At 56.6% G+C, this 23,353-nt stretch overlaps 10 protein-coding genes across 10 annotated transcripts; 5 read left to right on the forward strand and 5 right to left on the reverse strand.

The window, feature by feature from the left end:
• Positions 1 to 248: 248 nt before the first annotated feature.
• On the forward strand, positions 249 to 3,001 carry L226DRAFT_609404 (uncharacterized protein; the record flags this gene model as incomplete). Its single annotated transcript, XM_067686050.1, has 8 exons — positions 249 to 911; positions 968 to 1,291; positions 1,350 to 1,380; positions 1,427 to 1,468; positions 1,528 to 1,593; positions 1,645 to 1,986; positions 2,045 to 2,472; positions 2,531 to 3,001. The coding sequence occupies 8 exons, from the start codon at positions 249 to 251 to the stop codon at positions 2,999 to 3,001; spliced, it is 2,367 nt and encodes a 788-aa protein (XP_067541101.1).
• A 799-nt stretch (positions 3,002 to 3,800) lies between these two features.
• L226DRAFT_530677 (S-adenosyl-L-methionine-dependent methyltransferase) lies at positions 3,801 to 7,402 on the reverse strand. Its single transcript, XM_067679912.1, has 10 exons — positions 7,054 to 7,402; positions 6,901 to 7,003; positions 5,945 to 5,995; positions 5,796 to 5,884; positions 5,659 to 5,743; positions 5,585 to 5,602; positions 5,466 to 5,517; positions 5,208 to 5,414; positions 4,295 to 5,150; positions 3,801 to 4,230 (listed from the first exon to the last, which is right to left on the reverse strand). Exons 1-10 carry the CDS (start codon positions 7,245 to 7,247, stop codon positions 4,023 to 4,025), a joined length of 1,863 nt encoding a protein of 620 aa, XP_067541102.1. The 5' UTR covers positions 7,248 to 7,402; the 3' UTR covers positions 3,801 to 4,022.
• A 78-nt stretch (positions 7,403 to 7,480) lies between these two features.
• On the forward strand, positions 7,481 to 10,294 carry L226DRAFT_557619 (uncharacterized protein). Its single transcript, XM_067683188.1, has 6 exons — positions 7,481 to 7,929; positions 8,007 to 8,245; positions 8,304 to 8,567; positions 8,646 to 8,667; positions 8,736 to 9,410; positions 9,483 to 10,294. Exons 1-6 carry the CDS (start codon positions 7,564 to 7,566, stop codon positions 10,170 to 10,172), a joined length of 2,256 nt encoding a protein of 751 aa, XP_067541103.1. The 5' UTR covers positions 7,481 to 7,563; the 3' UTR covers positions 10,173 to 10,294.
• Positions 10,295 to 10,516: 222 nt separating this feature from the next.
• On the reverse strand, positions 10,517 to 10,988 carry L226DRAFT_567004 (mitochondrial 54S ribosomal protein mL54; the record flags this gene model as incomplete). The annotated part of the gene is made up of 2 exons (XM_067683967.1): positions 10,517 to 10,749; positions 10,844 to 10,988. The coding sequence occupies 2 exons, from the start codon at positions 10,986 to 10,988 to the stop codon at positions 10,517 to 10,519; spliced, it is 378 nt and encodes a 125-aa protein (XP_067541104.1).
• A 128-nt stretch (positions 10,989 to 11,116) lies between these two features.
• L226DRAFT_530679 (uncharacterized protein) lies at positions 11,117 to 12,038 on the reverse strand. Its single transcript, XM_067679913.1, has 4 exons — positions 11,693 to 12,038; positions 11,586 to 11,636; positions 11,394 to 11,525; positions 11,117 to 11,344 (listed from the first exon to the last, which is right to left on the reverse strand). Exons 1-4 carry the CDS (start codon positions 11,885 to 11,887, stop codon positions 11,240 to 11,242), a joined length of 483 nt encoding a protein of 160 aa, XP_067541105.1. The 5' UTR covers positions 11,888 to 12,038; the 3' UTR covers positions 11,117 to 11,239.
• A 2,360-nt stretch (positions 12,039 to 14,398) lies between these two features.
• Positions 14,399 to 15,362, forward strand: L226DRAFT_203239 (uncharacterized protein). Its single transcript, XM_067672839.1, has 4 exons — positions 14,399 to 14,447; positions 14,507 to 14,887; positions 14,939 to 15,094; positions 15,171 to 15,362. Exons 2-3 carry the CDS (start codon positions 14,574 to 14,576, stop codon positions 15,084 to 15,086), a joined length of 462 nt encoding a protein of 153 aa, XP_067541106.1. The 5' UTR covers positions 14,399 to 14,447; positions 14,507 to 14,573; the 3' UTR covers positions 15,087 to 15,094; positions 15,171 to 15,362.
• A 200-nt stretch (positions 15,363 to 15,562) lies between these two features.
• Positions 15,563 to 16,734, forward strand: L226DRAFT_454895 (uncharacterized protein; the record flags this gene model as incomplete). Its single annotated transcript, XM_067675210.1, has 2 exons — positions 15,563 to 16,340; positions 16,397 to 16,734. The coding sequence occupies 2 exons, from the start codon at positions 15,563 to 15,565 to the stop codon at positions 16,732 to 16,734; spliced, it is 1,116 nt and encodes a 371-aa protein (XP_067541107.1).
• A 444-nt stretch (positions 16,735 to 17,178) lies between these two features.
• L226DRAFT_479395 (uncharacterized protein) lies at positions 17,179 to 19,168 on the forward strand. The gene is made up of 3 exons (XM_067676846.1): positions 17,179 to 17,297; positions 17,352 to 18,460; positions 18,527 to 19,168. Exons 2-3 carry the CDS (start codon positions 17,372 to 17,374, stop codon positions 18,944 to 18,946), a joined length of 1,509 nt encoding a protein of 502 aa, XP_067541108.1. The 5' UTR covers positions 17,179 to 17,297; positions 17,352 to 17,371; the 3' UTR covers positions 18,947 to 19,168.
• Positions 18,979 to 19,515, reverse strand: L226DRAFT_203250 (uncharacterized protein). Its single transcript, XM_067672840.1, has one exon. It carries the CDS (start codon positions 19,420 to 19,422, stop codon positions 19,012 to 19,014), a length of 411 nt encoding a protein of 136 aa, XP_067541109.1. The 5' UTR covers positions 19,423 to 19,515; the 3' UTR covers positions 18,979 to 19,011.
• A 93-nt stretch (positions 19,516 to 19,608) lies between these two features.
• On the reverse strand, positions 19,609 to 23,117 carry L226DRAFT_567007 (uncharacterized protein; the record flags this gene model as incomplete). Its single annotated transcript, XM_067683968.1, has 8 exons — positions 19,609 to 19,753; positions 19,810 to 20,180; positions 20,235 to 20,357; positions 20,418 to 20,476; positions 20,539 to 21,060; positions 21,112 to 22,055; positions 22,105 to 22,570; positions 22,625 to 23,117. 8 exons carry the CDS (start codon positions 23,115 to 23,117, stop codon positions 19,609 to 19,611), a joined length of 3,123 nt encoding a protein of 1,040 aa, XP_067541110.1.
• Positions 23,118 to 23,353: the final 236 nt, after the last annotated feature.

The raw sequence follows: 23,353 nt of genomic DNA on the forward strand, positions 1-23,353 counted from the left end.
ATGAAAACTTGGAACCAACGAACTTCGATGCGGTCAGAAAAACGTCCGGGCGCTACGGGTTTCAAACATTTCCGCCCAACATGCGTCTCCCATAACATTCCTCAACGACCTCTGAGCTATCTCATTCAGAAACGCCTGTACGTTCGGGACGTTGCAGTCGATCCAACCGTCACTTCAACTTATAGCGTATCGAAGTTCCAACCGCAAGTGATTACGGTCGTGTCAACCAAGCCCCCTGAATCATCACCATGCCGTCGCCTCCGACACCAGATCTCGTTAATCTTCCTCACACAGATCCTGAGAGCTGCCCTCGAAAAAGGGGTGCTGGGAAACCCAAGACACCAGAGATCGCCGTCTCTCAAACGCCACGCTCGCAACAGGACTCATGTGTGGCCATGGCTGCTGAGCTCGGTGACCAGTACTGGGAATTCAATGTCGGCACTATCGCGCGGATGCTTTCTCCTAAGCAACTGAAGCCCCAATGGTCCACGCAGGACCCATACCCTCCCTTGAGTTCGTTCACCTGTCTCGTCGAAGACCACGCCGTTCAACAAGCACTGCGCACTATGCCTGTTCCGAAAGCGTTCGAGCTGGTAGCGGCGGAGAGAAAGAATTATTATACCCTCGCCGACTTCTTCAACTCATGCGTCCGCAATTGCAACGCAGCCTATGACAATGCTCAGCGTAAGCTGTCGCCGGGCGGCCCCTTCATGCTTAAACCTCGCAAGGACCGGTGGTGGCCTACTCTCAAATTCTTCTCGTATGATCGGGATATGAAGGATCGTGTCGACGGCGCTGCTCCGCTCAAGCCGAACCTCGTCGCTGGAGGGAGTGTCACCAGTCGGGATTGCTACTGGTCCATGCCATCAAACCGCGTCGACTCGGGGATGGAGGTTCTTGTCGCCGTGGAGGTGAAGAACAGTTGGAGTGACTCGTGACGCGGGCGGGGACATATGCTCGAGCGCAGGTCTGCGCGATGCCGTTGCGCCTGTTCTCTGTTGTCATTGGAGTCAACCATATAGCCCACACTCTGCGCTTCCTGATATATCATCGCGGTGGTCTCACCGCGTCGTACGAGATTGACCTTTATGAAGCCCAAGGTCGTCAGGACGTGCAGCGAGTCATATTCTCGATCCTGCTCTGGCAGAATTCTGCGGACGCAGGTCTCCCGATATTCACGGACGGCGTCCATTTCAAGATACCTTCCATAGGCACTTCGTCGTTAGTTGGTGTCACCACAGACAAAGTGCTTTTCCTCTCCCTCTCCGTCCGAGGTCGTGGCACGCTCGTGGTTCGGGCCGTTTCGAATCAACAAGCTCGTCGCGGCCTCATATGTACCTGTTTGTCAGCTAGTACGCAATACCCGTGCGGCGCAGGAAAGTAAGTTCACTTGTCGTCGTTTCGATTGAAGCTTACCCCTAGACAGAGATGAAGACTAACCACCACAAGAATACCACCGGGCCAAACTGTGAGTCATTGGATCTTACGTGCGTATCATTATTCGATGCTCATGGCGTGTTGTCCAAGCGCAAATCCAACCAAGGCAGTATCACGACAAGCCATTGCAATATGTGCCTCCGCCAAACATAATAGGTCCTTCTGAAGAGATTCAAGTTCTATAATCGTCCCATCCTGACGGTGTAGTGGGCAAGTATTCGTGGCCAAACAGCAGGAAGCGCCGGATTGAGGCGGAGATGTACAACACTTGCGATGGCCAGTTTGGAGTCCCCAAGCATCTCGTTTCCTTCGAGGCGTGCAACCCCGATGGCGCAGCCCTCTCGGACTCCATCTTCTTGCCCCCACGGTCTGATAACGACACATTCGCATCATATCGGTGGTACCCCCTGACCGCGCAATTGAAGCTGGAACCCAGTCCCCCTGATTATCGCTCTCTTTTCGTCACCTATACCGCGGATGAAGGGAGGACCCTCGAGCACTGCAAGAGTGCCTGGGATCTTTCCGAGTGCTTGCTACACGCTCTACTCGGTGAGTAATCCTGGTATCGGTGTCACATGTCGGCTTCACATAACTTCGCTCTCGGCAGGATGGCTCTCTTTCATGAATGGCGGTTTTTTGCACCGTGATGTCACGATCGGCAACGTGGTGAAGCCAGACAAGCCGGTCTGGCGCCCTGCATTCTCGACCAGAGCATTCAAGTTGTTCGAGGCTTACCGCCACCCCATCCAAGCCGAAGATTCTGAGACGATCACCCAAGGCCTAGCCAACAAGCACTTGGTGCGCGACAGCGATGGGGCATTGACATCAAGCGATGACGACTTCTGGATCAAGCTCCGCGCCGCTGTGGTGGAAGACGAGTACCTGGAGAAGGTCGTACTCGCTGCGGAGCGACTCGAGAAAGCACTCGCGAAGCTTGGGGTGTCGACGGAGTGCAAGGCTCTCCTCATCGACGGCGACACGGCCGCTGAGTTGAAGACGTATTTCTCCAGTTCGAAACACGCAGGTGCCATCTCCGTAAGCTCAAGTCACTCTGCACGATGCATTGGTTGCTAATGGCGATACGTACGTATAGGGAACACCCGAGTTCATGTCGGATGCGTTGAGAACAGTCTTGACAAGGGACTACGTTCAAAACCCAGTTGACGACCTGCACTCCTTCGTGTGGACAGCGTTGTGGGCAACCGTCTACAACCGTCGGACGTTGGAGGGCGCCGGCGACGACGACTCAAAAATGGATGTGCAGGGCTGGCGCAAGTCGCTGTCCGGTGACGGTAGCGAACGCAGCAAGACGCTCTCCGACATAGCACATCCCTTGATAGACGTTTCTGGCCATGCGCCGTTGGTGAAGGGGATGTCGCCGTTGTTTCGGAAGTGGAAGTCGTCCTTGGAAACGTTAGAAGTCAGATTTATTATTGCCTGGCGAGTACCAGGTGCCCTGCCCCGCCAGAAGCTGTACATGTTCTATCGGATTGCGCTGGAGGGCGTGGCGGATTATGCGGAGATGCTGTATGAGCAGCGAGAGCGGTTGCAAGCCTTGCAGTAGACTTTGCGTTCTGGTCATTTAGTGAGCTGTCGTGCAGAGAGGTAGTGTCACTGTACGCAACGCCGAACATTCGCGAGCGACACCTGCTACAGGGAAACAAAGTTTTAAAGAAGAGCAGATACGGGATGTTGTACAAAGATTCAGAAAGCTCCTCCAACCTCACTCAGACTCAGTCGTCAATCTTCGACAGATCCAAACGAAGTGGCGAATCCGACGCTCAGGGAGACGCTGCCGCGCTCTCCACTGTCCAACTCCCTAGTACGCGGAACCGCGGAAGTGGCTCCTCTCGTACTTCGCAAATAACATCAATTGCCACTGACGGCAACACAGGGCAACCCGCTGCACGGTGGCAACGGGGGAGCTCCTTTTACGACGGAAGACCCTAGACCGTAAAAGACCCTACTTAGGGCCAATGGAACTTCCAGGGTGGAAGCCAGGACACCCCCTGGGCCTTGGAGTCGTCGTCCGCGTGCGCGGCAAGGGTATCAAATCGGACTGATGATTGCGCCGGGGCTTTCGGATGATGGGACTGCGTTTGGGGCCTGGAATATTGAAGCAGGACCTCGGGAACCATGGCAACGTTCTGTGGACGTGGACTAGTGCCGGCAATTAAGGCATTTGCTTCCGCGTTCGGCAGCATATACATACGAGTATCGCGGGACCAGGGCGGGTTTGTCCTGGTTCGTCCCTTCTCAGGTTCACCGCTTGACGGCCGGCCGCGGATCCGGACCGACTCGGACACCTGCACCTGCAGCTTGAACTTTGAGGAGGGGCGCACGACGTGGACCTGCAGACTCCAGAGGGAAAGAGCAGAACATGTAAAAGCATGATACATACAACAAATGGACGATCTATGGTACTAGTGAGCAATTAGGGAAATCCAATATAGCGAAGAGCAGAGCTAGGGTGTACAGAGCATGTAAGAGTCCGAGAATATCCAAGAATAGCGGTCGTCTTGAGTAACTGAAGTGTACGGGTGGTGGAAAAGCAGGAAGATAGTGTAGTCGGGGTAAGAGGGTGATCACCCCTTCGCGCCGACGAGGACGCGGACAGCGCGACACGGGGGCTCGCGCTCGTTCTCCGCACCGGCTTGGCGGCGCGCGACGACAATGTCTTCGCGGAGGCGGAGCTCCTCCATCTCCTCCGCCTTGGACATCGGGTCTCGCTGGGGGTAGTCCCACCCAAACCGCACGAGCGAGCTCCAGAGGGACATGCGAACGTGCATGTCGCTGTGCACGGTGCAATTCAGTCAGCTTCCCACCCCGATACCACACGAACATAACGAGAACGCACCTCTTATACTGGTCGAGCAGCTGGACATACTTCGCACGCATGCTCTCCATCGTGTCCTCATGCACGTAGAAGCCATACTTGTCCAGATCGACGTCGCTCCGCGCGCTCGTCACCAGGCTCTGCAGCTCCTCCCACATCGCCTCCCGGATCGCGAGCACGACGCCCAAGGAGCGGCGGAGGTGCAGACACAGCGAGTGCACGTCAAAGATGAGCAGCGCGTCGATGGGGAACATTTCGATCTGCGACCGCTCCCCGATGATCGTGCTCACCGCCGCGAGGTCCTGGATCGCCGCGGTCCGCTTGGACATCATCGACGAGACAGAGTTCGACCGCGCGGAGCGCACCTCCATGCTCGCCCGCGCACTCTTCGCCCCGGTAGTGGGGCTGGAGGTGACCATGGGAGCTCCCGAGCCCGTGACGGTCGTCGGGATCGGCGGCACGGGAGGCACATCCGCGGCATGGGATCCGCCGTGCAGGCTGGTCGAGGACCCGTTCGCGGAGGACCTGGCTGTGCCCACTGCCCCTTCTGAATGCGAGCGCGTGAGGGGGCTGCTCGTCGCTGGGGCAGACGTGCCTGGGCTCGTAGGCGAGCCCGAGGTGGACTGCCTGGCGCTCTTGGTGCTGCTGCTCTTCGAGGACTTCTTGCGCTTGACGGGCCCGTTGAAGGTGGCGAGGGACATCTCGCCTTGCGCTTCTGCGTCGTAAAAGTCGTAGATGGATTGCGAGTTGCGGGAGGATTGGGAGCTACGCGGAGGCGGACGCGGCTGGACGGGAGGGAGGGGAGGCATGGGGACGGTGAGGACCGGAGGGGAGATGACGTGGTTGAAGTAGGCGGAGAAGTACGCTGGGAGGGTTGCTGGGGAAGGTGGTCAGTGATTGTGCACAGTATGATGTGGACGAGAATATGGCTTACAACTCGGTCTTGTGTTGACGAAGCGTCGGTCAAACACCTTGTTGAAGAGGATTTCGAGCAGCTCGTATTCGTGGGCGATGTCGGGACTTGGCGTGACCTGCGGATTTGAAAAGAGTTTCGAACCGTCTTGCAAGCTGATCGACGGCCATCGTGTTCGTGCATGTAGAGGCTCCGTGAACCAGCGTGGCAATACGGGGAAGATCGCATCTGTACGAAAGTTTAGAGTTGCTGATGCCAACATATGGCGATGATCCGCACCTTCTTCGATGATTTCTATTGTCGCGCCAGGTTTCATCACACGGCGGACTTCCTGAGGTGAGGAAGAGGTAGGTGAGAATCGACGAACGTGGGAGCGCTTGGCCCCAAGCAAGACTCACTTCAAATACAGTGGACCACTGTGGAACTGTAGGTCAGTACGGAGGTGAAGTTGAGTCAGAGGGCGAGCACATGCCTTGTTTTCAGGGATACCCAGCGCGACCTCCGTTATTCGGACATGGTCAAACTCTTCATCCTCAAACGGAAGTGGGCCAGTGAGTCTGTAAGGCGGTCAGCGAATCGCAGAGTGTGACTGAACGACATGCCACTCACATGTTGCCATATACCCACTCTATTCGTCTCGCCTCATCGGGGTCAAGGACACTCAAGGGTACTTGCACATCGACAAGATCGAAACCAACCTGAGGAACCAATGCGGGATGAAGATGACGTATGCATTGGAGACTGTGGAAAGTACATACAAATGTTGAGTTTCTCCAGTACTTAGCGGACTGGGCGACCCAAAGACCTAGCTAATGGAGTATGAGTCAACGCTGGCTCGTCCACACGTTAGCGCGAAAAGTGACAGGCATGATGAGCTGGCGCATAATATCGCCTGACATGAATCCGCACCCATGGACGCTCTCCAGACGCCAGCTGAACCGTACTTGTGGCAAGAAGATTTCCAGGGCCATCAATGTCACAGGCTAGTCAGCATTTACTGCTCGATGGACCGCTAAGGCTGTCCCGAGCATGCTAGAGCAAATCCACTGAATAGCGGCGTCTCGCTGACGCATGGGCGTTCCACTGCAAAGCTTAGGAGCAGGCAACGTTGTCTGACACGAGCCTCAGACATGCGGCTAGCTACGAGACTGACAGGTTGCATGCTCCGGGTTACCTGGTAGCATCTCCTCAACCTGACACCTTGATCATACCACGCTGCAGGTCTGTGCGACGAAGGCTCTTAACGAAGCTCCGCGAGCGCACTTCGTTCCGTGCGATGCTCGCAAATGCCGATAGAGCCCCGCCTACAGCGCATATAATCATGGCGCCTTGACGATGTTCCAGCCGATGCGGCGCCTCCGTGTAGTCGGGCAGAAGCAAGTTCACAACGGCATACTCCCATGGCACGGTGGCGACGGGCACACGTAGACGGCTGCCACTGCCCCATAGCTCACCGTGTCCCAAGGAGGCTCAAAGGCAGGGCATGGAGCACTGCTCGGACTGATGACCTCGTCTGAGGATCGGGCGCCTCTAGGACGCAGTGTGGTTTACGAGCGCGGAAGAGCCTTCGGCTCCTCTATCAGTGATCGCGCTCAAGAAGCAGCAGATCTCGAAAGTGGAGAACTACCTCAATGTCACGACTACGAATTGCGCCAGACGGCGCAATGGGAGAAGGAACAGAGGCAGAAGGAGATATCTGGACAAGAGCGCTCACCCCGGTGCCGATATCCAAACAGCGAGAGGGCTCCTTGCCCTTGTGGTCGACAAGAGACACGACACCCTTGTAAGCCGATGTAAGGGCAGTGTCCATCATCTCCCTGCGTCTACTGTCAGACCGGGACACGGAGCGCGGGTACTGGGGACTTACAGCTCGAGGGTAGCCTTGTCGTACGAAAGCGGCCATGGTGCCTTGGCTGGTTCGTAGGCATGGACCTTGGAGCCGTGACGGTTGACAAACTGGCGACCGCGAGGACCGTAGTGCGATTTGCGACTTGACTCTGGGTGAGAGAAGCTGTCTGTGTCTGCGGATGAGAGGGAACGGCGGGGGTAGTCTGGAGTCATGAGGAGAGGACTAGGACGGCAGGGAAGCTGGTGCTGGGACGGCCGGGCATTGGTATATATGTATGGGGATGGGATGAGGGCATGGCCGCATAAGCCTTTTGTTTTCTGATTTACTGCTATCTCGATCCTATGATGCGGGGCCCTCGCCAGCCGTGGTCTACCGTCGTAAGCGGTCGCGTTCCCCTGATCTCGCATCTTGCCCACTCGGCGGCTCCGCCCTCTCACCCGAGCGCCGTGCAGTCATCCGCTGCCTCTGCCGCTGCCTCCTGCCCTCCTCCTGCCTTTCTCTTGCTACCACCAAACACACTACGCTGCCATGTCTTCTGCTGCCACAACCACCCAGACACGCACTCACAACAACCGCGGCCGCGGGGGACATCGCGGAAGGCGGGGCCGAGGGGGCCAGAAGAACGGCGCACCGCGCGATCCTGCACCCACGTCCAAGCCCGACAGCCTCCCTGCTGCCAAGTCTGAGGCTCAGTTGGCCCAGGCGGCGTCCTCAGAAGACGTCAAGAACAGCACCGATGCTGACGCCGAGGCCGCCGACGACAGCGCCATCTGCTGGATCTGTGCAGAGCCCGTCAAGTACTGGTCCGTCTCGGAGTGCAATCATAGGACGTGCCATGTCTGTGCCTTGCGCCTTCGTGCACTCTACAAGAAGCTAGAATGCACGTTCTGCAAGGTATGCACCGCGGGCCCAGCCCCGCTTGGCCTACGCATAAATCGCACGCCCTGAATGCGCTATCTCGCTAACCTCAGGAACCTCAACCGTCTGTCATATTCACAACGTCTCCCGATGCGCCGTGGTCGTCTTACACGCCAGATGATATCCCGTACAAGGATGCAAAGCTCGCTATATCGTTTGAGACGCAGGAGATGATGGAGGAAACCCTTATCCTCCTCCGCTTCAACTGTCCCGACCCGCAATGCGACTTCATCGGGAACGGATGGAGCGACCTCAAGCTGCACACACGTGCAACTCACGGAAAGCTGATGTGGTACGTATTGCCATCGTTCTCGCACCGGTGGATAGCATGTACATCTCGTGGCCATCAGCGATCTATGCATACGCTTCAAAAAGGTCTTCGCCCACGAGCACGCCCTCTACGATCCCAATGTCCTCCCCATCCACCTGCCGTCTATGGCTAGGGGTCACAGACGGGATCACAGCAAACAGGCACAGCAAATTGAAGGTGGCATCCATCCCCTCTGCGAATTCTGCCGCGAGTGCTTCTTTGGCGATGACGAGCTTTACGCGCACATGAGGGAGAAGCACGAGGAGTGCTTCATTTGCAAGCGTAATGAGGTCAAGGACCAATAGTGAGTGCTCTCTCGCCAATCTAATAAACCTGTCACTCATGGTTCATGCTTTTGGTATCCTCTGATCCGTTCGTGCAGCTTCCGTAACTATGAAGCACTAGTGCGTATCCGAGACCCGCAACTCACGACCGTATCTGAGGTGCTGATCTGCCATGGCTGGGCACGCAGGAGGAACACTTCATGCACGCCCACTTCCCGTGCAGACGCGCCGAATGCCTCGCGCGCAAATTTGTCGTCTTCGGCTCCGCGATCGACCTCAAGGCGCACCAGGTCGAGGAACACGGCGCCGAGATGTCTGCCCGCGACAAGCGCGACGCCCGCCGCGTCGAAGCCGGTTTTGAGTTCGAGGAGGTCGGCGGCGGCCCCGGGAGACGCGGACGGCGTGACAGAGGGGACCGCGAACGCGAACGCGAGCCCCCACCGCACGTGGCGGGCCCTCCTGGCGCGGGGGCAGGGCCGCGCCCTCAGGCCGCCGGGGCGCGTCGGAGAGAGGCATTTGGCGGCAGCCTCACAGTCGATGGTGGCGGGTCAAGCCAGCAGGCGAGTCGTCGACAGTCGCCCAGCCCTGAGGCTGCGGACGGCGACCCTCGTCTATCGGCCTTGGTGGTGCGCTTGACAAGCCTTGCGCCAAACCCGGCGCACGCCGTGCCTGCCGTCAAGGCCGCCATCCGCTCGTACCAGGCCAATGAGTCGGCCGCGCGCGATCTCATCTCGACGGTGTGGAGCATCCTTGACAGGAACCTAGATGGCACTGCGAGCATCGTGAACGCGCTTGTCGACGTCGTCGATGAAGAGGACAAGAAGCGGGACTTGCTCGCCGCGTGGAACGGGTTCAAAATCGAGGTACGTCACTACTGACTGTAGTACAGGGTCGCTGCACCACGAGGGGAACCAATGCTAATTATCCGCATTTAGCAACGTAACCAGTTCCCTGAGCTGGTGCCGACCACTACGGGCTCGGAATGGGCAGGCATCACGAGCGGACGCGTTCTCAATGCAAAGCATTCCACAGCGACCCGCTCTTCTTCGTCGCAGTCCTCTCGCCAACTGTTGGACCGTGTCGCCCGGGCAGCCGCCTCGACCTCCAACCAAGCATACACGTCGTCAGCCCCCCGTGCAGCGACAGCGGCGAATGCGTTCCCTCCATTACAACCATCCGGCGGCTCAGGACCCTCGAACCCAACGCCGTTCCGCCAGCCTCAACGCCTGACTCCTTGGGCTTCCGCCTCCGTCACCACTGCACCTTCGCCTGCGCCCGTCGTGCGCCCACCAACCTCTGTTCCCGGCCCTGGTGCGAGGAGTAAAGCCGGGCCAGCGGCGCTCTCGAAGTCGGCGTTCCCGGAGCTGCCATCGACCAGTGCACCCCGTGTACCCAGGGCGGCCGTCGGTGGTAACCAGTCGTTGCGGAACATCCTTGGCGAGTCCGCGCCTGCGCAGCCAGCGTGGCAGAAGAGCGCGAACGGTTCGGGATCGTCGACGCCCGGCGAGGGCGCTGCCCAGGTGCAGGTTGATGGCGAGGGTGGAGGACAAGGTACAGTTGGCAAGAAGAAGGGGAAGGGGAAGCAGAAGCAGACCCTCTTCACCCTCGGTTCGTTCCCTACCTAGAGCACCACGGACCTTCCACTGCGATGCTGAGTAGACACACTGTTTGTACAATGTATTTGTAGGAACTTGCAGAGCTTCCAGCCGCAACTTTGCTCCCAATGCATTTTCTTGCATGCGATGATGAGTGCTCACCACGATGTGCATTGGAGTCTGAATGCATGAGCGGGACCGCAAGACATATTAGGCATTAGCAGCAGAGAATACATGTACGTAGCTGCACAACCGATCCTCTCTCAGCAAAGCCAAAACACACCCGCAAACTGAACACGACTCACCAGTCGGTCGTTCGCCAACCAACCCCAGAACCCAACGTCCCGCAACCACGCATCCCATCGCCTACACGCTCACTGAGTCTTCATGAAGTTCTGGTCCCGTATCCGCTGCCTGTTCGCCTTCCGCAACCGCACCTTCTCCGCCTTTCCTCCGGGTCCGTCATCGGGGAGCTCCCTCGGCTTGAGCAGCGTCCAGAGCCATGGCGGATACTGGTCGTCCGCCATCGCGACGACCTCCTGCTGGCCCTTGAGGTACGCAAGGCCCTGGAGGACCATGTTCTCCGGACATGACGAGATTGGCTTCGCTGTGTTCCCCGAGGAAAATGATAGAGTTGGAGCAAGTAGAGATGTATCATGTCAGGACCTCGGGTTGACGGAACATGGGAGGTTTGTACTAACCCTCGGATTTTGGTTTGGGGGAGGACGCCGATGAGTCGGCCACTGCCGGGGCAGCCACTGGTGCGCTCTGGCTAGCGAGGCATCGTCGTGGTGCCCAGAACGCGTTGAGGCGTGCTTGTCGCCGGAGGGCTTGGACGAAAGACATGGGTGTGCAGGTGCAGGCAGGTCTGCGGAAGCGCTCAAGAACCTACTGTTCTGAATTTGCGACGGATAAGTCCGCATTTGGGTTATCCACCGGAGGCAAATCGCACACGTCGCATTCGCCGCAAGGTGGGCGGGGATCAAGACGAGTTGTTTGGATTGACACGTTCTACGACGACAAGTGCAGAGATGGCTATGGATATAGTATACAATATGGTATCAGGACATATGACGGGTACTACAAACGAAGATGGTTTATGTGCATAGGTCGATTCTGGCAGAGCGATCTGCTGGCTCGACAACAAACATCCCCCTGGAACGAGCGCGCCGTAATCTCGTCTTGACGGTGTGTACAAGGTCCTGTTGGACGCATGAGTAGCTATGAAGGCGGTTAGCATGCGTAACTCACATTGAGGGCAGTTTTCATCAGTGACTTGGCGCTGCGGGTACTAGAAATAGTAGAGCAGGCGGAGTTGGGGGCCGAAGGGAGGACTGGGGATACTTCGATCTCAACTTCCTCGTCGAGCTCAAAGATATCCGACTGTGAGGCACGAAAGCAAATTATGAAGGTAACAGGTGCCTAGATACCACTGGAACGTACCAATGCGAAGCTTGACCGCCTCTTCCCCGAGTATCGGTGATCGACGGTTTGCTACACCAAACTCGGTGAGGGGGGTCGAAGAACTAAGAAAGTGGGACAAGACGTACCATGAGATCTGGTTGTCGAGGACGCGGAGTGCACTTAGTGTTGCAGCGGAGGCGCGGCGCCGGGCGACAAGGCTTGGAGTTGCAATGGGCATAGAGGGGAAACTGTCTGTCTGAAGGAAAGTGGAGAGACTGGAACGAAAGAGAGGGATTGCGGGTATGGCAAATGCGCCCAAACTTCTGCGTTGGCGACTGCATTTTGTGGTGGATGATGGTGATGCTTGACGAAGACGCGTCGATCGCGTGGTGATCTGAATGTTTGTGGAAGGCGATGAGGCACACGGACTGGCAAAAAGAGTGGGTGGTCTCTATTGCCCTCCGCGAACGATCTCCTGGACGTTGGTGGGCAAGAGGAGAGTAAGAAGCACAGCGACGCGAGCGCGCCCGTCTTTATATCGCCGCTGCAGCACAGCTCATTTAGGCAATTCACAAAACGGGGAGAGATGACTAGGTATTACGCCCTCCGGGGCGCATGCGAACATGCTCTTTTGGGACGTAGCGCATGCCACGGCAGACACCTTCGCCGAGGCTGTGAATCCGGTATTACAGAATCAGCACCATCCCCCATTATGAAGACTCCCGCTACTCGGCTCCCTGGTGGGAGGCCATTCCAACTGCGTCGGCTCATACCAAACGCAGGAACGCCATATAAACCATATCCAGTCCACATCTCTGAACCGCGCAGCTCCTGCAGGAGTGCGCAAGGCGCGACCTATTACAGATTGGCCGTCCATCCAACTGTCCAGTTTGTCTCGTCCATCATCTCCAGTATGACCGGACACCCACCCAGACCCGACGGCACGCCTGGCTCCTTGAGAGCATACGGCATAAAATACAATGATGGGTAACTACACTAGATCGGAGCACTCGATCTTGTGGCCTTAAGCCCGGTGAGTGCTCAGACGCATCATGCCAGGAAGTACCGATGCTGAAGTTGGCTCGCTATGAAGTGGAGAAAATCCCGTGCAACGTGGACATCGTACCAATTCGTCATAAAGACGAAGGGCCGGGGTAACCTCGCAGTAAAGAGCCAACCGAGATGGCAGTCATCAGCCAGGACATGCCAAATGCATGCCAGTCATCCCGCAGGAGAGGCATAGAACAACGTTGGGCTCTCGAGGCTTCCTCGCGGAGATTGGGTATAACCTGATCGCCAGATACGATAGCCAAAGTGGAAGGGCTGCAACGAGATCGAGTGTGAGGCAGGTAAGATCTTTCGCCCCTCATGCGCTTCTGTCGGACTGACCAAGACTGGCAGCGACGTCCACGCAGCGTACGTAGAAAGATGGAAGAATGGTGAGAAGAGTCAGATACTTCACCATCACCTTGGCAATGACGAAGCATCTCATTTAATGGTCAAGGAAGACGTACCTCAACGCGACGAGTGCAGCTCGGCCTGTGGGCACCGCGCAAGCCTTGTGCGAGTCCCGTAGACGGGCGTCGACGGTCGTCACCACGCCTAAACGACCTATACAGGTTGGGTGCGACCGGCGATGGAGTTCGTCCGGGTCTTAAGATGTGTGATTTAAACGAGGATTGGCCATCGAAAAGGGCTTGAAGGGAACAGACCGCCGATGAGCGACACATGGTCACCTCTTCCAGCTCCCAGCGGTATCGGAAGATAGCGTATGGCCGACTAATATGATCGACGTCTTCAAGCTTCAAGAGCCAAGCTTCCGGCAGACCAGAGAGGGTGAGTGACGAGAAAGCAAGACGTTAGCTGCCAAGGCTGAGGTTGTGGTTGAGGACAAGCTCGAGTTCTGCCGATTCCGGCGGTTCTGAGACTCGTCTCTTCCAACTCCGCCACGGCCGTCACCCTCGAGCAGCCTGCATCCATCTACTTGTGCAGTCCTTCCCTGCGACTTGACACTGTTATGTTCTCACTAATGGCAAACAAAATTCTTCCACCATGGCAAACAGCTGCATCCAAGGACTTGCGCGCGGCGCATGGATGCCGTCCCTCAAGCTCAAGGCCTCGTCCAACACCGTCCGGATACTGAGTACTGAGGTCTCGCCTATGCTTGCTTTCTTGCAATCGAACGGTACAATGCCAATCTTAACGATGCAAAATCATGCGTGTCAAATGTATGCCGAACGTACTTCAAGGATCTGAAGATTTGGAGCCTCTGCTCTTCTCGAACGGTACGTCTCCGAAACCACCCATTCAACCACATCTCCGGAAGAGATACATCCAATCTTGCAAAAGGAACACGATGTCTTCCTTTGTTGTTCAATCTTGTTCGATTAACCCACTGGTTGAACACTGGAGAACCTGAGAGTTGAGTTTGGTCGAATATCCCTCGCTCGCCATCTCCCCACCACCGTCTGCTTCATGGAGCCCCGCGCGTACTCCATCGGTACTCGGATTGCCCGGACGTCTTCATAAAACCCATAGCAACCTCTGCACAGATCGACTAGATCCGACGAAGAAATAACAGCTTCGGTGAGTCCACGCCTCAGAGATCTAGGTCAGAATCTAACAGGTTGTATTGGAAGCTCCAACATTCCACTCCAAACGACACAAAGGGATAATCCATTCATTGAACGGCCGGTGATGCCGCAGATTTACTATTGTATGTACTCGAGATCCTGTTCGTGCTCCAAGAAATGCCCACGGTATCGGCCCAGCATGTCGTTTTGAAGGACGCGGAGGCTTTGCAAGGGGTGCATCGAAGAGACTGCCCTTCGCCCACGGCCATCATCCATCGCCATACTTATGGCCGTGTTAATGATTGACGATCTACGGATCGAAAGAATGGTATATTTTGGCGTACTCTGATGCTACTCGCCTACTAGTGCATAACCGACTTCTGCTAGCAACCAGGCCGCTTGAAGGTCACGGCGATTTTCATCCCACCTTCAGGCTTGCAGTTGTTTGGTGCAGATGAGTATGAGGTGGGCACCACGACGGCGACTTGGTTCTCAGGTCACTAAAATTATGCCCATTGCATCCGCCGGCGCATCGCTGAACTCGTTCTCCGTAGCTCTATGGTATACTTTTCCGAGCCACTTCAGAGTATCCATCTGTCCACCTGCCCAGCCTCAAGGTGGGCGCCGTTGCAACCATCGTTCTCAAGGACACGCTCCTCACCTCGTGGGGCGCAAAGGCGATGGCATAACGTACACAGGGAGCGAGCGCATCAGCCTGCCAGAGAGTAGTGTGTACCTCAACGCTCGCGAAGTGCAATGTCAGGAGTGGTATGTGCGTACTATCACCAATTGGACATACCTCTAACCACCATTTGACAGCGTGTCCTCAACAGCACCGCCCCTCTCGTTCCACCCGCCACTGCATGTCACCACAAAACTTTCTGTAGAGGAATTGGTTTCAGGACCTTATCCAGTCAGGAGTCGGACAAGCTACGTCTCAGCCCATGACTACCAGCTCACTTGCTAGGCTAGAAGGTGAGCCGGATATCCAACTTGATTCTTCTCAGCAAGGTACACACCAACGCTGATCTTTCCCTGCGGGATTGCCAAGTTGATGCAAACGCAACAGCGCCCTCCTTTGATCGCTTCTCCAACACCTGATCATCTCGCCCTGGTCGCAAAGTCGGGTCCCATAGGGTCCCATATGACTGCGATCGCCCGCTCAAACTGCGGAACAGCGCCCACCCAGATCTTGAATTATCGACAGCGGATTTCTCATTTCCTCATCACTTCGCCACTCCCACCGTCAACTCACAGGGCTCATGATCGATTGGTCAATCAAGTGCGTCTCTTCTAAAGGAGATGCATTGTCAAGGCGCGTACGCGAGCGCACGAACTTCGGCTCGCATCGTATAAGCAGGTGCTGCACCGCCGCACCAAGCAAGTGACCCACGACATCCCTCTCTGGCCTCCCCCAGTGCCCACCCATCCTCAGCCACAGCCATGGAGAAGCTAGCAGTTGAACTGCTCGCTCTGATCGCCTTCTTCGCCTGCACAGACGGCGGCCCGACAGGCTGCTCTCTTGCACTCGTCTCAAAACGCATTCGTGCAGCTTCACGCCCTGCTCGCTTCTACTCTGTCGCTCTATTCAACTCCCCCGAGAAGATTGAGCAGTTCCTCGCCTGCTACGAAGCGGAGCGTGCCCGGGCGACGGAAGCGCTCCCTCGCGTCCGCCACCTCTGTCTCTCCCTCTTCGGCAAGGGCCTTGACACATCGGGCAGCTCGACTGCCTCACCTTCATCATCCGCCTCCAGCTCTGGAGTTCCAGGGCCACTCTCCACAGGAAAGCCCATGTCGCGCGCCGAGTTCTTCGCTGCGATGCAGCGAAGGACACAGCACTGGCGCTCCAGCCAGGACAACCTCGACGAGCACTACAACCGCGTCGTGCCGGCTCTCATCCGCGCTGTCGCCGCGGACGTGCAGACACTCGCTCTCGTTCAGGCGCAGTGGCGGTGTAACACCGTTGTCCGGTGCTACTTCCCTTCCCTCCGCGAGCTCACCATCGTCGGTGGAGACCCGACCTTCCAGCCGTTTGCCTTTGTCGCGAGCGGTCGACCACTCTATCCCGCGCTCAAAAGGCTGCACCACATTCTCGCATTTGTTGGGAAGGACGTCGACATGCTGCAGTGGGCGAAGCACGCACCCAATGTGACGCATCTACGGATGTCGAGGATGGACTACCACCCACGGATTACAGTGGATTCTCTCAACGAAGTGATCAGTAAGTGGTAGCGCGCCCATGCCTACCATCTGAGCTCTGTCTGATCTCTGTCATAGGCGAGACCGCAGCGGAAGAGTACTTCCCGCATCTCCAGCAAGTCATGATCCAGCCACACCCTGCGCCGCCCCCCGTACGAGCGAGCACGACGGCGCACCTCGCGTTCCGCGATTACCTCGTCTATCTGCAGCGCATCAAGGACAGGGCGAAGGTACCTGTGGCCATACTCCCGCCGTTGGAGATCCCGAAAATGGTGCCCGGCGTGGATCCCCATAAGATGTGCATCCTCCGGGTCAAAGCAGAGTGGCAGGAGCGAATCGAGGCGGACGGACCTGGGTGCTGGGAGGAGAGGCCACACTCGCATGCTATGCAGTCTCATTCGCCCCAATCGCACTGAGATGAGTGGAGGAATCAACTTTGCTGCCGGGTAAACCGTCGCTGCTGGATAGCGTTTCTAATTGTCTGATTGACATTCGTTCATTGTTGGATATATCGTACCTTCCCATGTAGTAGTAGAGTAGTAGTTAAGCTCGCCCCTCAAGTAACCATCATCAGGATGTGACTCGGCGGAGATAAGAAAAGACTCGGAGGACGTCTGGTGATACCGGAAGTACCAGTACTCTAACTTGGGGAGAGAGATCGCAAGATATTCGACTAATTAAATTAACCAAACTCATTGGGGTATTGTGAACCTACTTATGAAGAAGACACCGCAGCGGCTTATGGCAAGAAGCCTGAGGAGACCTCTTCGGGAGGGTCCGGCCCGAGTCACTGTATGCGGTACCGCCACCAGTGGAGTCGCTCATATTGAAGTCGCCCGCGCGCTGTTCCTCCGCCACCGCGACTTTGAAGCCACTCGATATCTCACCCTATATAGTCGAGCAAGAAACATCTTCGTGCGTACGAGTACCTCAGGAGACAAACGGACTGGAGTTGAGCGACGTAGAATCTAGATCTGTGGTAAGTACTGCATATTACTGAAAGCTTAGGATTGCTTGCTCACTTCTAGAACAGGTTTGTCAAAGACTGAAAGAATGTTGTCGCCTCCTGGAGGGCCATTGACGTTAATCGCACTTCCCGTGGAAGTCCTCGAGAATATCATTGCTCACCTCTCTCCTGAAGAGGCCATCTCTTTGTCATATACATGCAAGACCATACACCTCGTCTCTCTGGATCCTGCGCTGCACACAGTGGTTTTAGACAGGAACCCCGAGCAGATCAAGAAGTTCCGCGACCATCTGCTCAGTACGACTTCGCGGCCGGGCTATTTGAAGTCATTGGTCCTCGCCAAGGCCGTCACTTGGGAGATCGAGCGCGACACTCCAGAGCCTGCGATTGCCTTGGCAGACATCCTCGAGAAAGCCGTCCGGCTGCAATGCTTCGACTGTGGCTCCATGGAGGTTATCAACCACGCGTCGGACGAGCGGGTCGCCAAAGCGCTTGTTGCCTTGAAGGACCTGCAGGAAGTGAACGTGAAAGGTGGAGGAACGCAGACGATGAACGCCGTCCTGTCGATGAACTCTTTAGGCCTTCAAATCCTCTCAATATCGCTTGAATTCGCTCCCGAGATGGCCTACATCACATTGTTCGAACCTCTCGCACGCTACGTCCATTTGCACACCTTATCCATCAGCAAAATCTGGAAAAGGCTTCGAGTCCCTCTGCAGCCGCAAAACACTATCTCCATCCCCTCAGTGCGCACCTTGACCATAGAGGACACTACCATCTGTCTATCGCTCGTGGCCTCCATATTTCCCAACGTTGAACGCGTCAGCTATCAGAGCGGCCGATATCAGCGTAACCGGCTCGTTGGCCCTGGGCTGACCGACCCATCGGAACCCATTCCACCTTGTTGGACACATACCCTCGCCAGAGCGCATTTAGATGTCGCAGATATAGACATCTGGCCGCTCTCCTGCCGGGTGAACTGGCTTGACTTTGGCTTATTACGCACCGGCCACTCCCGTGAGGCTCTATTCCTCGTCGGCCGGACAAAGCCCCGTGTCCTCTCCTGCGCATACCGCATAGACGCGGACAACCTCCTCTGGGTGAACCTACCTACGGTAGCGAACGACCTGCGCTTCCTCGATGCGCGGATCATCGAGCTGTCTGGGCACCGCAAGGTGAGTTCGCCGCTCCCGTACTACCATCTGCAATGGCACCGAGTCTTACTGACCATCGCTCTACAGAAATATATGTTGATGCATCTCTCCGGTCTGGACGCCCTCATAGCAGTCTTCCTGTCCATCCGCGCCTTCTACCAGCCGGAAGACCTTGACGCGGAGCTCACGAGCATCGTGCGCAGCCTCGCCCGCGATAACCGCCAGCTGCGGTTCGTCGGGCTCTCCCTCGTAGACGGCCGCTCTATGCGCGACGAGGAGCCCGTATGGAAGGAGGAGCGGCTCGCGTCGCGCTGGTGGGCTATTGAGCGTGTAGACCTTCAGGATCAGCATGCTGAATTGGACCTGGATGCGTTCTTGGAATGCGGAAATGCGCGACTGGTGCCCATTACGACGGAGGTTGGGTTGAAGATCAGAGACTATATGTACGAAGCGGATTATGATTCGCCTGATTGGCAGGAACGGCTGTCTACCATGATGACTGTATGATTAGTATCGTGTTTCACTTCTGGCAAGTTTCTGTCTCCATATAGTGGCTGTAGCATACCTTTCGATCAGTTCTGTACTTCATTGCACGAGTACCTTGCATAGGAGATTACGAGGCACGCGAACCAACTGCTCTGTACATGAATGCATTGCGGAGGCGGGCTAAGATACAATGATGATTGATTTAGGGCGTATGCGAATTGTAAACGTACGTAGGTGATAGAGCTTGGGCTTGAGAGTGATAGAGGAGCGAGTAAGATGAGAGCCAAGAGGAAGAGAAACTGAGACCACGCTAATGCTATACAAACAAACTGGGAAAGAACAACCCGCAAGCTCGTTGCGACTCGATCTTCGTACAAAGCAATTTCCAACGCAACGCGCCCTCGCCCCCCGTCCCGCGCCACAAGCATAAACGGGGCAGCGGGAGATGCAGGGCGGCAGGCCGACACAACACATATAACATAACACAAGATGATCATAGGCCATAGTCTTCGAATGTCATACCAGAGTCCCAGTGCAGTAACCTGTAGCCAGCGAGTGCGGGGTAGTAGTGCGATGTGTGTATATTACTTGAATATGGTTCTTGTTGGGGTTGATGCAAGATAAGATGCGAGCCTGGCTGGTGGAGGGCGGGGTATGGTGGGCATGGACATTTGCATACGGGACTATCGATATAACTTGATGATGCGCTCGAGCTCCTGCACGACCTCGGACATCGTGGGCCGATCTGCGGGGTCTTGCTCCCACATATGCTCCATGAGTTCGACGATCTCGGGGCACCACTGCTTCTTGAGGCCAGAGATAGATGGCCTAAGGGAGGGAACGGGTGAGGATCGCCTCGTAGAGGAATGGACGTGGAGACGTACCGTTGGTGCTTAGTGCCGACGGCCTCGTAGATGGCGTGCTCGTTCATACCTTCCCAAGGGAACTTCTTGTTCGGGTTATGCCATTGCAGAATCTCCCAGAAGACCATTGCACAGGAGAAGACATCGACCTTGTGGTTGTACTTGGGATGCGGGTGCCACAGCTCGGGCGCCTGCCAGTTGACAGTGCCCACCAAGCTGCGAACCATCGAACGTGTCGACTGTTTGACCTTCGCAAGGCCGAAATCAGTGATCTTGGCAACACCTTTCGAGGTGATGAGGATGTTCGAGGACTTGCAGTCACGGTGTATGACCGATGGCTTGCGCAAATGAAGGTACTCTAGGCCACGAGCGATGTCGAGCATGATATGGAGCTAAGAGAGTATGTCAGTACTGCCGGTATCATGACATAGACCATGGTGACATACGACGCGGTACAGGGACGGAGCATTGACATTCCGAATGTAGTCGAACAGGTCACCGTTCGAGCACAGCTCGCTGACGATCATGACCGGCGTCTCACGAGTGTTCTCAGGAATGCTCACACCAAGCTAAATACACCCCTTCAGCTTGAGCAAGGCACACACGACAAACAAAGGACGTGCACGTACGAATTTCACGATGTTCGGGTGGTCGAAGTCGCCAAGAAGCTTCAGCTCCTTGATGTCCACTGCACAGACATCAGCCTTCAGCTACTGTCCGACATACGAACATACAACCGATGATACGCACTCTGACTCAATTGGCCCCTGAACTCCGCAATCGCGACGCGACGGCCCTTGAACTTCCCAATGTACACGTCCTTGAAGCCGCCGCTGCCGATCTTCTCGAGCTTCGTCAGCTTCTCCGGCGGGATCTCACGGTCGTCCAAGCCCAGGCTCTCAAGGTCGAGTTCAATGTCACCCTCACCGTCCTTCTCTTTCGCTCTACCAGAGAGAGGCGGCGTCCGTGGCTCGTCCATATGGATATGGTGAGAACGAAGAAGTACGGGAGGTGTGGCGCTCCCGGCAGAGCCAGACTTGGAACGTGTCCGCCGCCGCCGAACACGGGCGGTCGAAGGCGGGCGAGCGGTGCCTGTCGAAGACGGGGCGGATGTCGTAGCTTCGCTGCAGTGCTTGTCACGCCACTGCAGGAGTGCCTCGGCGAGCTGAGGCTTGGTACCGCTTGCGTCGATGTCGCGCGTCTCGCACAGCCTGACAAGATCATCCCTGCGTAGGCGCACGAGAGTCTTGGCTGTGGCGACAGTGAGGTCAACTGGAAGGGTGACTCAGAAAGAATGGTGTCGGAGATAAGCAAAGGACGCACCATCATCATCATCCATAGCTTCGTCGCTTTCACCTTCGGCATCCATATCGGCTTCGTCGACAGTCGATGCGATCGACTCGCTGTCCGCATTCTCTTCCTCGTCCTCGTCCTCTTCTTCTTCCTCGTCTTCCTCACCGATGTCCTCTTCCACATCTCCATCGCCCACAACCTTGCCGTTACGCAATTTGCGGGGCTCCTCATGCACGGTCTCCTCATCCTCATCCTCACCGCCCTCGCCCTCCTCGCTTCCTTCATCATCTCCCTCTTCGCCCGCCACGACAGTACCCTCTTCTTCGCTTTCCTCGTCATCACCGTCGCTAGGAGGGGTGTGCATTTGTAAGTGACGCGCTCTGAGACGATTCCTGACAGGTGTCCGTCGACCATGTGGAGCAGTCTTCGCCTTAGGTGTCGCCATAGGGGACGGCGACTCCTGCAGCTCATCGACCTCGTCTTCATGCGCATCCGAGTCTAGCTGATCCTCCTCAGCCTCCTCGTCGGTGCTTTCGTACAGATTACCAATCTTGCCCTTGGCTTTCCGGGCGGGCGTGACCCTTCGACTGGCCTCCGGCACATCGTCGGGCCGCCGCTTCTCTTGAGAAGCTGAGAGCTTGCTGACGGATCCCTTGCTGCGAAGACGCCGGGGGCTAGGACCAACCCGTTGAAGAGAGTTCTCGACCTCCGTAAGGTCAGTGAGATCACTCTCTTCGGCTTCCGATAACGGCGAAGGCAGTCGGTTGATCTCGACGGACTCGCTGAAACCAACATGCTTTGCCTTGGACTTGCCTTTGCTAGTCCCGGATGAGCTGGGGCCAGCCTCAGCCTCACCAGATGCCTTCCGGGTTCGTAGACGAGTAGCAGGAGGTGATGGGAGGGAGTTCAGAGCAGCCGACAATGTCGATGACGTCGGCGAAGATCTACTTGAGCTCGCATTGCTGTTTCCACGTCTACGTGCGAGTTGAGGAACAGCCGTGGGTATAGAGGGAAAGCACTCACCTCCTAGTCGAAATTCCGTTCGACGGATGTGAGCCATCCATCTCCGAAGGTAGGCCGCGACGCCGCTTTCCCTGAGTAGGAGATTGTTCGCAACTGGTGCGTTCAATGTGGCTCATAGACAAGCTTCGGTCCGGTAAATGTTTGCGCGAAGCACGACCAAGATCGTGCAAGGTTGCCCTCCTTTTCAATCCGTTACGGAAACGGTTACCGAAGTCAGTCTCTTCACCACCTGCTACGTTCCCGCCGTCCGACGAGTAGTCGCTTGAACCACTGGCGACACCGGGTGAAGAGGGTGGAAGGTCAGCCACATCGTCACGGGCGGCTATGATACAATCGACGATTTCCGGTTTCGTGAGTAACTCGGCATCTTCTGTGAGACCAGCATGCTGGTAGAGACGGACGAGCTCATCCTTGCGGAGGCGGAGTAGGCGACGTCGGGGAGCTTCATCAATGAGGTAGTTATCGGCTGTGACACATGGTGAACAATGCACATGGGATAGTGAATATGAACTGTGCGTACAGGAACCGAGTGCTTCTTCGTCGTCAGAATTCTCCGAGCCATCCCAACGCTCCTCGTCAACATCCATTCCACTCAGGGGCTCATCGTCACTGGAGTCGGGCATGGCTCTGCGCCGCTTGGCGCGGCTTGATGAACGGGCGCCTCTGTCGCGGGACGTGTTCTCGCTGCCGCTCACGACACGCTTGCGCTTCATGCCGATAGACACGTCGTACCCGTTGCCGGCATCGCGCATGCTGTCCTTGTGGTCGGCGAGGAGACGTGAAGGGAGACGACGGAGGTTGAACTGGACGGGAACAAGGACAGGTCGAGGCGAATTGGGAGGTGAACTGCCTGACGCGTGGGAAGAGGGCTGGGATTCGATATAGGAGTTGTTGGCGAGAGAAAAGACGCGTCGTCGAGCAGTGTTTGCGCGTCGGGCCTGCAGCTTGCGGCGGTTGAGGATGGAGGGGTCGTGGAGGGAAGCTGAGCGATGGCTGTTGCGTCGTTGGGCCATGCCAGAGGTCGGGGGAGAGGTTCAGGCCGTACGGCGGGGCCGCAGGAGTAAGCAGGGGAGTGGCGGAGTCAAACGGGCGTGGACAGTGTGCTCTTCGTCGTCGTCGTCGTCGTCCACAGCGTCGGCCTGTTTGGCTCCGTTTGGCGGTAATGTTCGGGAGCCAAGCATGCACAAACAGACAGCCACCCATCACGTGCAATTCACGTGCACAGGCGAGGCGCGATTCGCGTCACGCG

Source organism: Lentinus tigrinus (genome assembly GCF_003813185.1).
Source record: "Lentinus tigrinus ALCF2SS1-7 unplaced genomic scaffold L226scaffold_3, whole genome shotgun sequence".
Taxonomy (NCBI): Eukaryota; Fungi; Basidiomycota; class Agaricomycetes; order Polyporales; family Polyporaceae; genus Lentinus; species Lentinus tigrinus.

What these genes read in the sequence shown, in the direction of transcription:
- L226DRAFT_203250 (XM_067672840.1), bottom strand. Translation starts at nt 19,422, where the DNA reads ATGATCATCTTGTGTTATGTTATATGTGTTGTGTCGGCCTGCCGCCCT.
- L226DRAFT_530679 (XM_067679913.1), bottom strand. Translation starts at nt 11,887, where the DNA reads ATGCAGTCGCCAACGCAGAAGTTTGGGCGCATTTGCCATACCCGCAAT. An exon ending in CTCGACAACCAGATCTCATG is followed by an intron (nt 11,637 to 11,692) that starts GTACGTCTTGTC and finishes AGTTTGGTGTAG; the next exon opens with CAAACCGTCGATCACCGATA. An exon ending in GGCGGTCAAGCTTCGCATTG is followed by an intron (nt 11,526 to 11,585) that starts GTACGTTCCAGT and finishes CGTGCCTCACAG; the next exon opens with TCGGATATCTTTGAGCTCGA.
- L226DRAFT_203239 (XM_067672839.1), top strand. Translation starts at nt 14,574, where the DNA reads ATGAGTATGAGGTGGGCACCACGACGGCGACTTGGTTCTCAGGTCACT. An exon ending in GAAGTGCAATGTCAGGAGTG is followed by an intron (nt 14,888 to 14,938) that starts GTATGTGCGTAC and finishes ACCATTTGACAG; the next exon opens with CGTGTCCTCAACAGCACCGC.
- L226DRAFT_530677 (XM_067679912.1), bottom strand. Translation starts at nt 7,247, where the DNA reads ATGACTCCAGACTACCCCCGCCGTTCCCTCTCATCCGCAGACACAGAC. An exon ending in AATAGAAATCATCGAAGAAG is followed by an intron (nt 5,415 to 5,465) that starts GTGCGGATCATC and finishes ACTTTCGTACAG; the next exon opens with ATGCGATCTTCCCCGTATTG. An exon ending in CGTCAACACAAGACCGAGTT is followed by an intron (nt 5,151 to 5,207) that starts GTAAGCCATATT and finishes CACCTTCCCCAG; the next exon opens with CAACCCTCCCAGCGTACTTC.
- L226DRAFT_479395 (XM_067676846.1), top strand. Translation starts at nt 17,372, where the DNA reads ATGTTGTCGCCTCCTGGAGGGCCATTGACGTTAATCGCACTTCCCGTG. An exon ending in AGCTGTCTGGGCACCGCAAG is followed by an intron (nt 18,461 to 18,526) that starts GTGAGTTCGCCG and finishes ATCGCTCTACAG; the next exon opens with AAATATATGTTGATGCATCT.
- L226DRAFT_557619 (XM_067683188.1), top strand. Translation starts at nt 7,564, where the DNA reads ATGTCTTCTGCTGCCACAACCACCCAGACACGCACTCACAACAACCGC. An exon ending in ACTCACGGAAAGCTGATGTG is followed by an intron (nt 8,246 to 8,303) that starts GTACGTATTGCC and finishes CGTGGCCATCAG; the next exon opens with CGATCTATGCATACGCTTCA. An exon ending in TCCGTAACTATGAAGCACTA is followed by an intron (nt 8,668 to 8,735) that starts GTGCGTATCCGA and finishes CTGGGCACGCAG; the next exon opens with GAGGAACACTTCATGCACGC.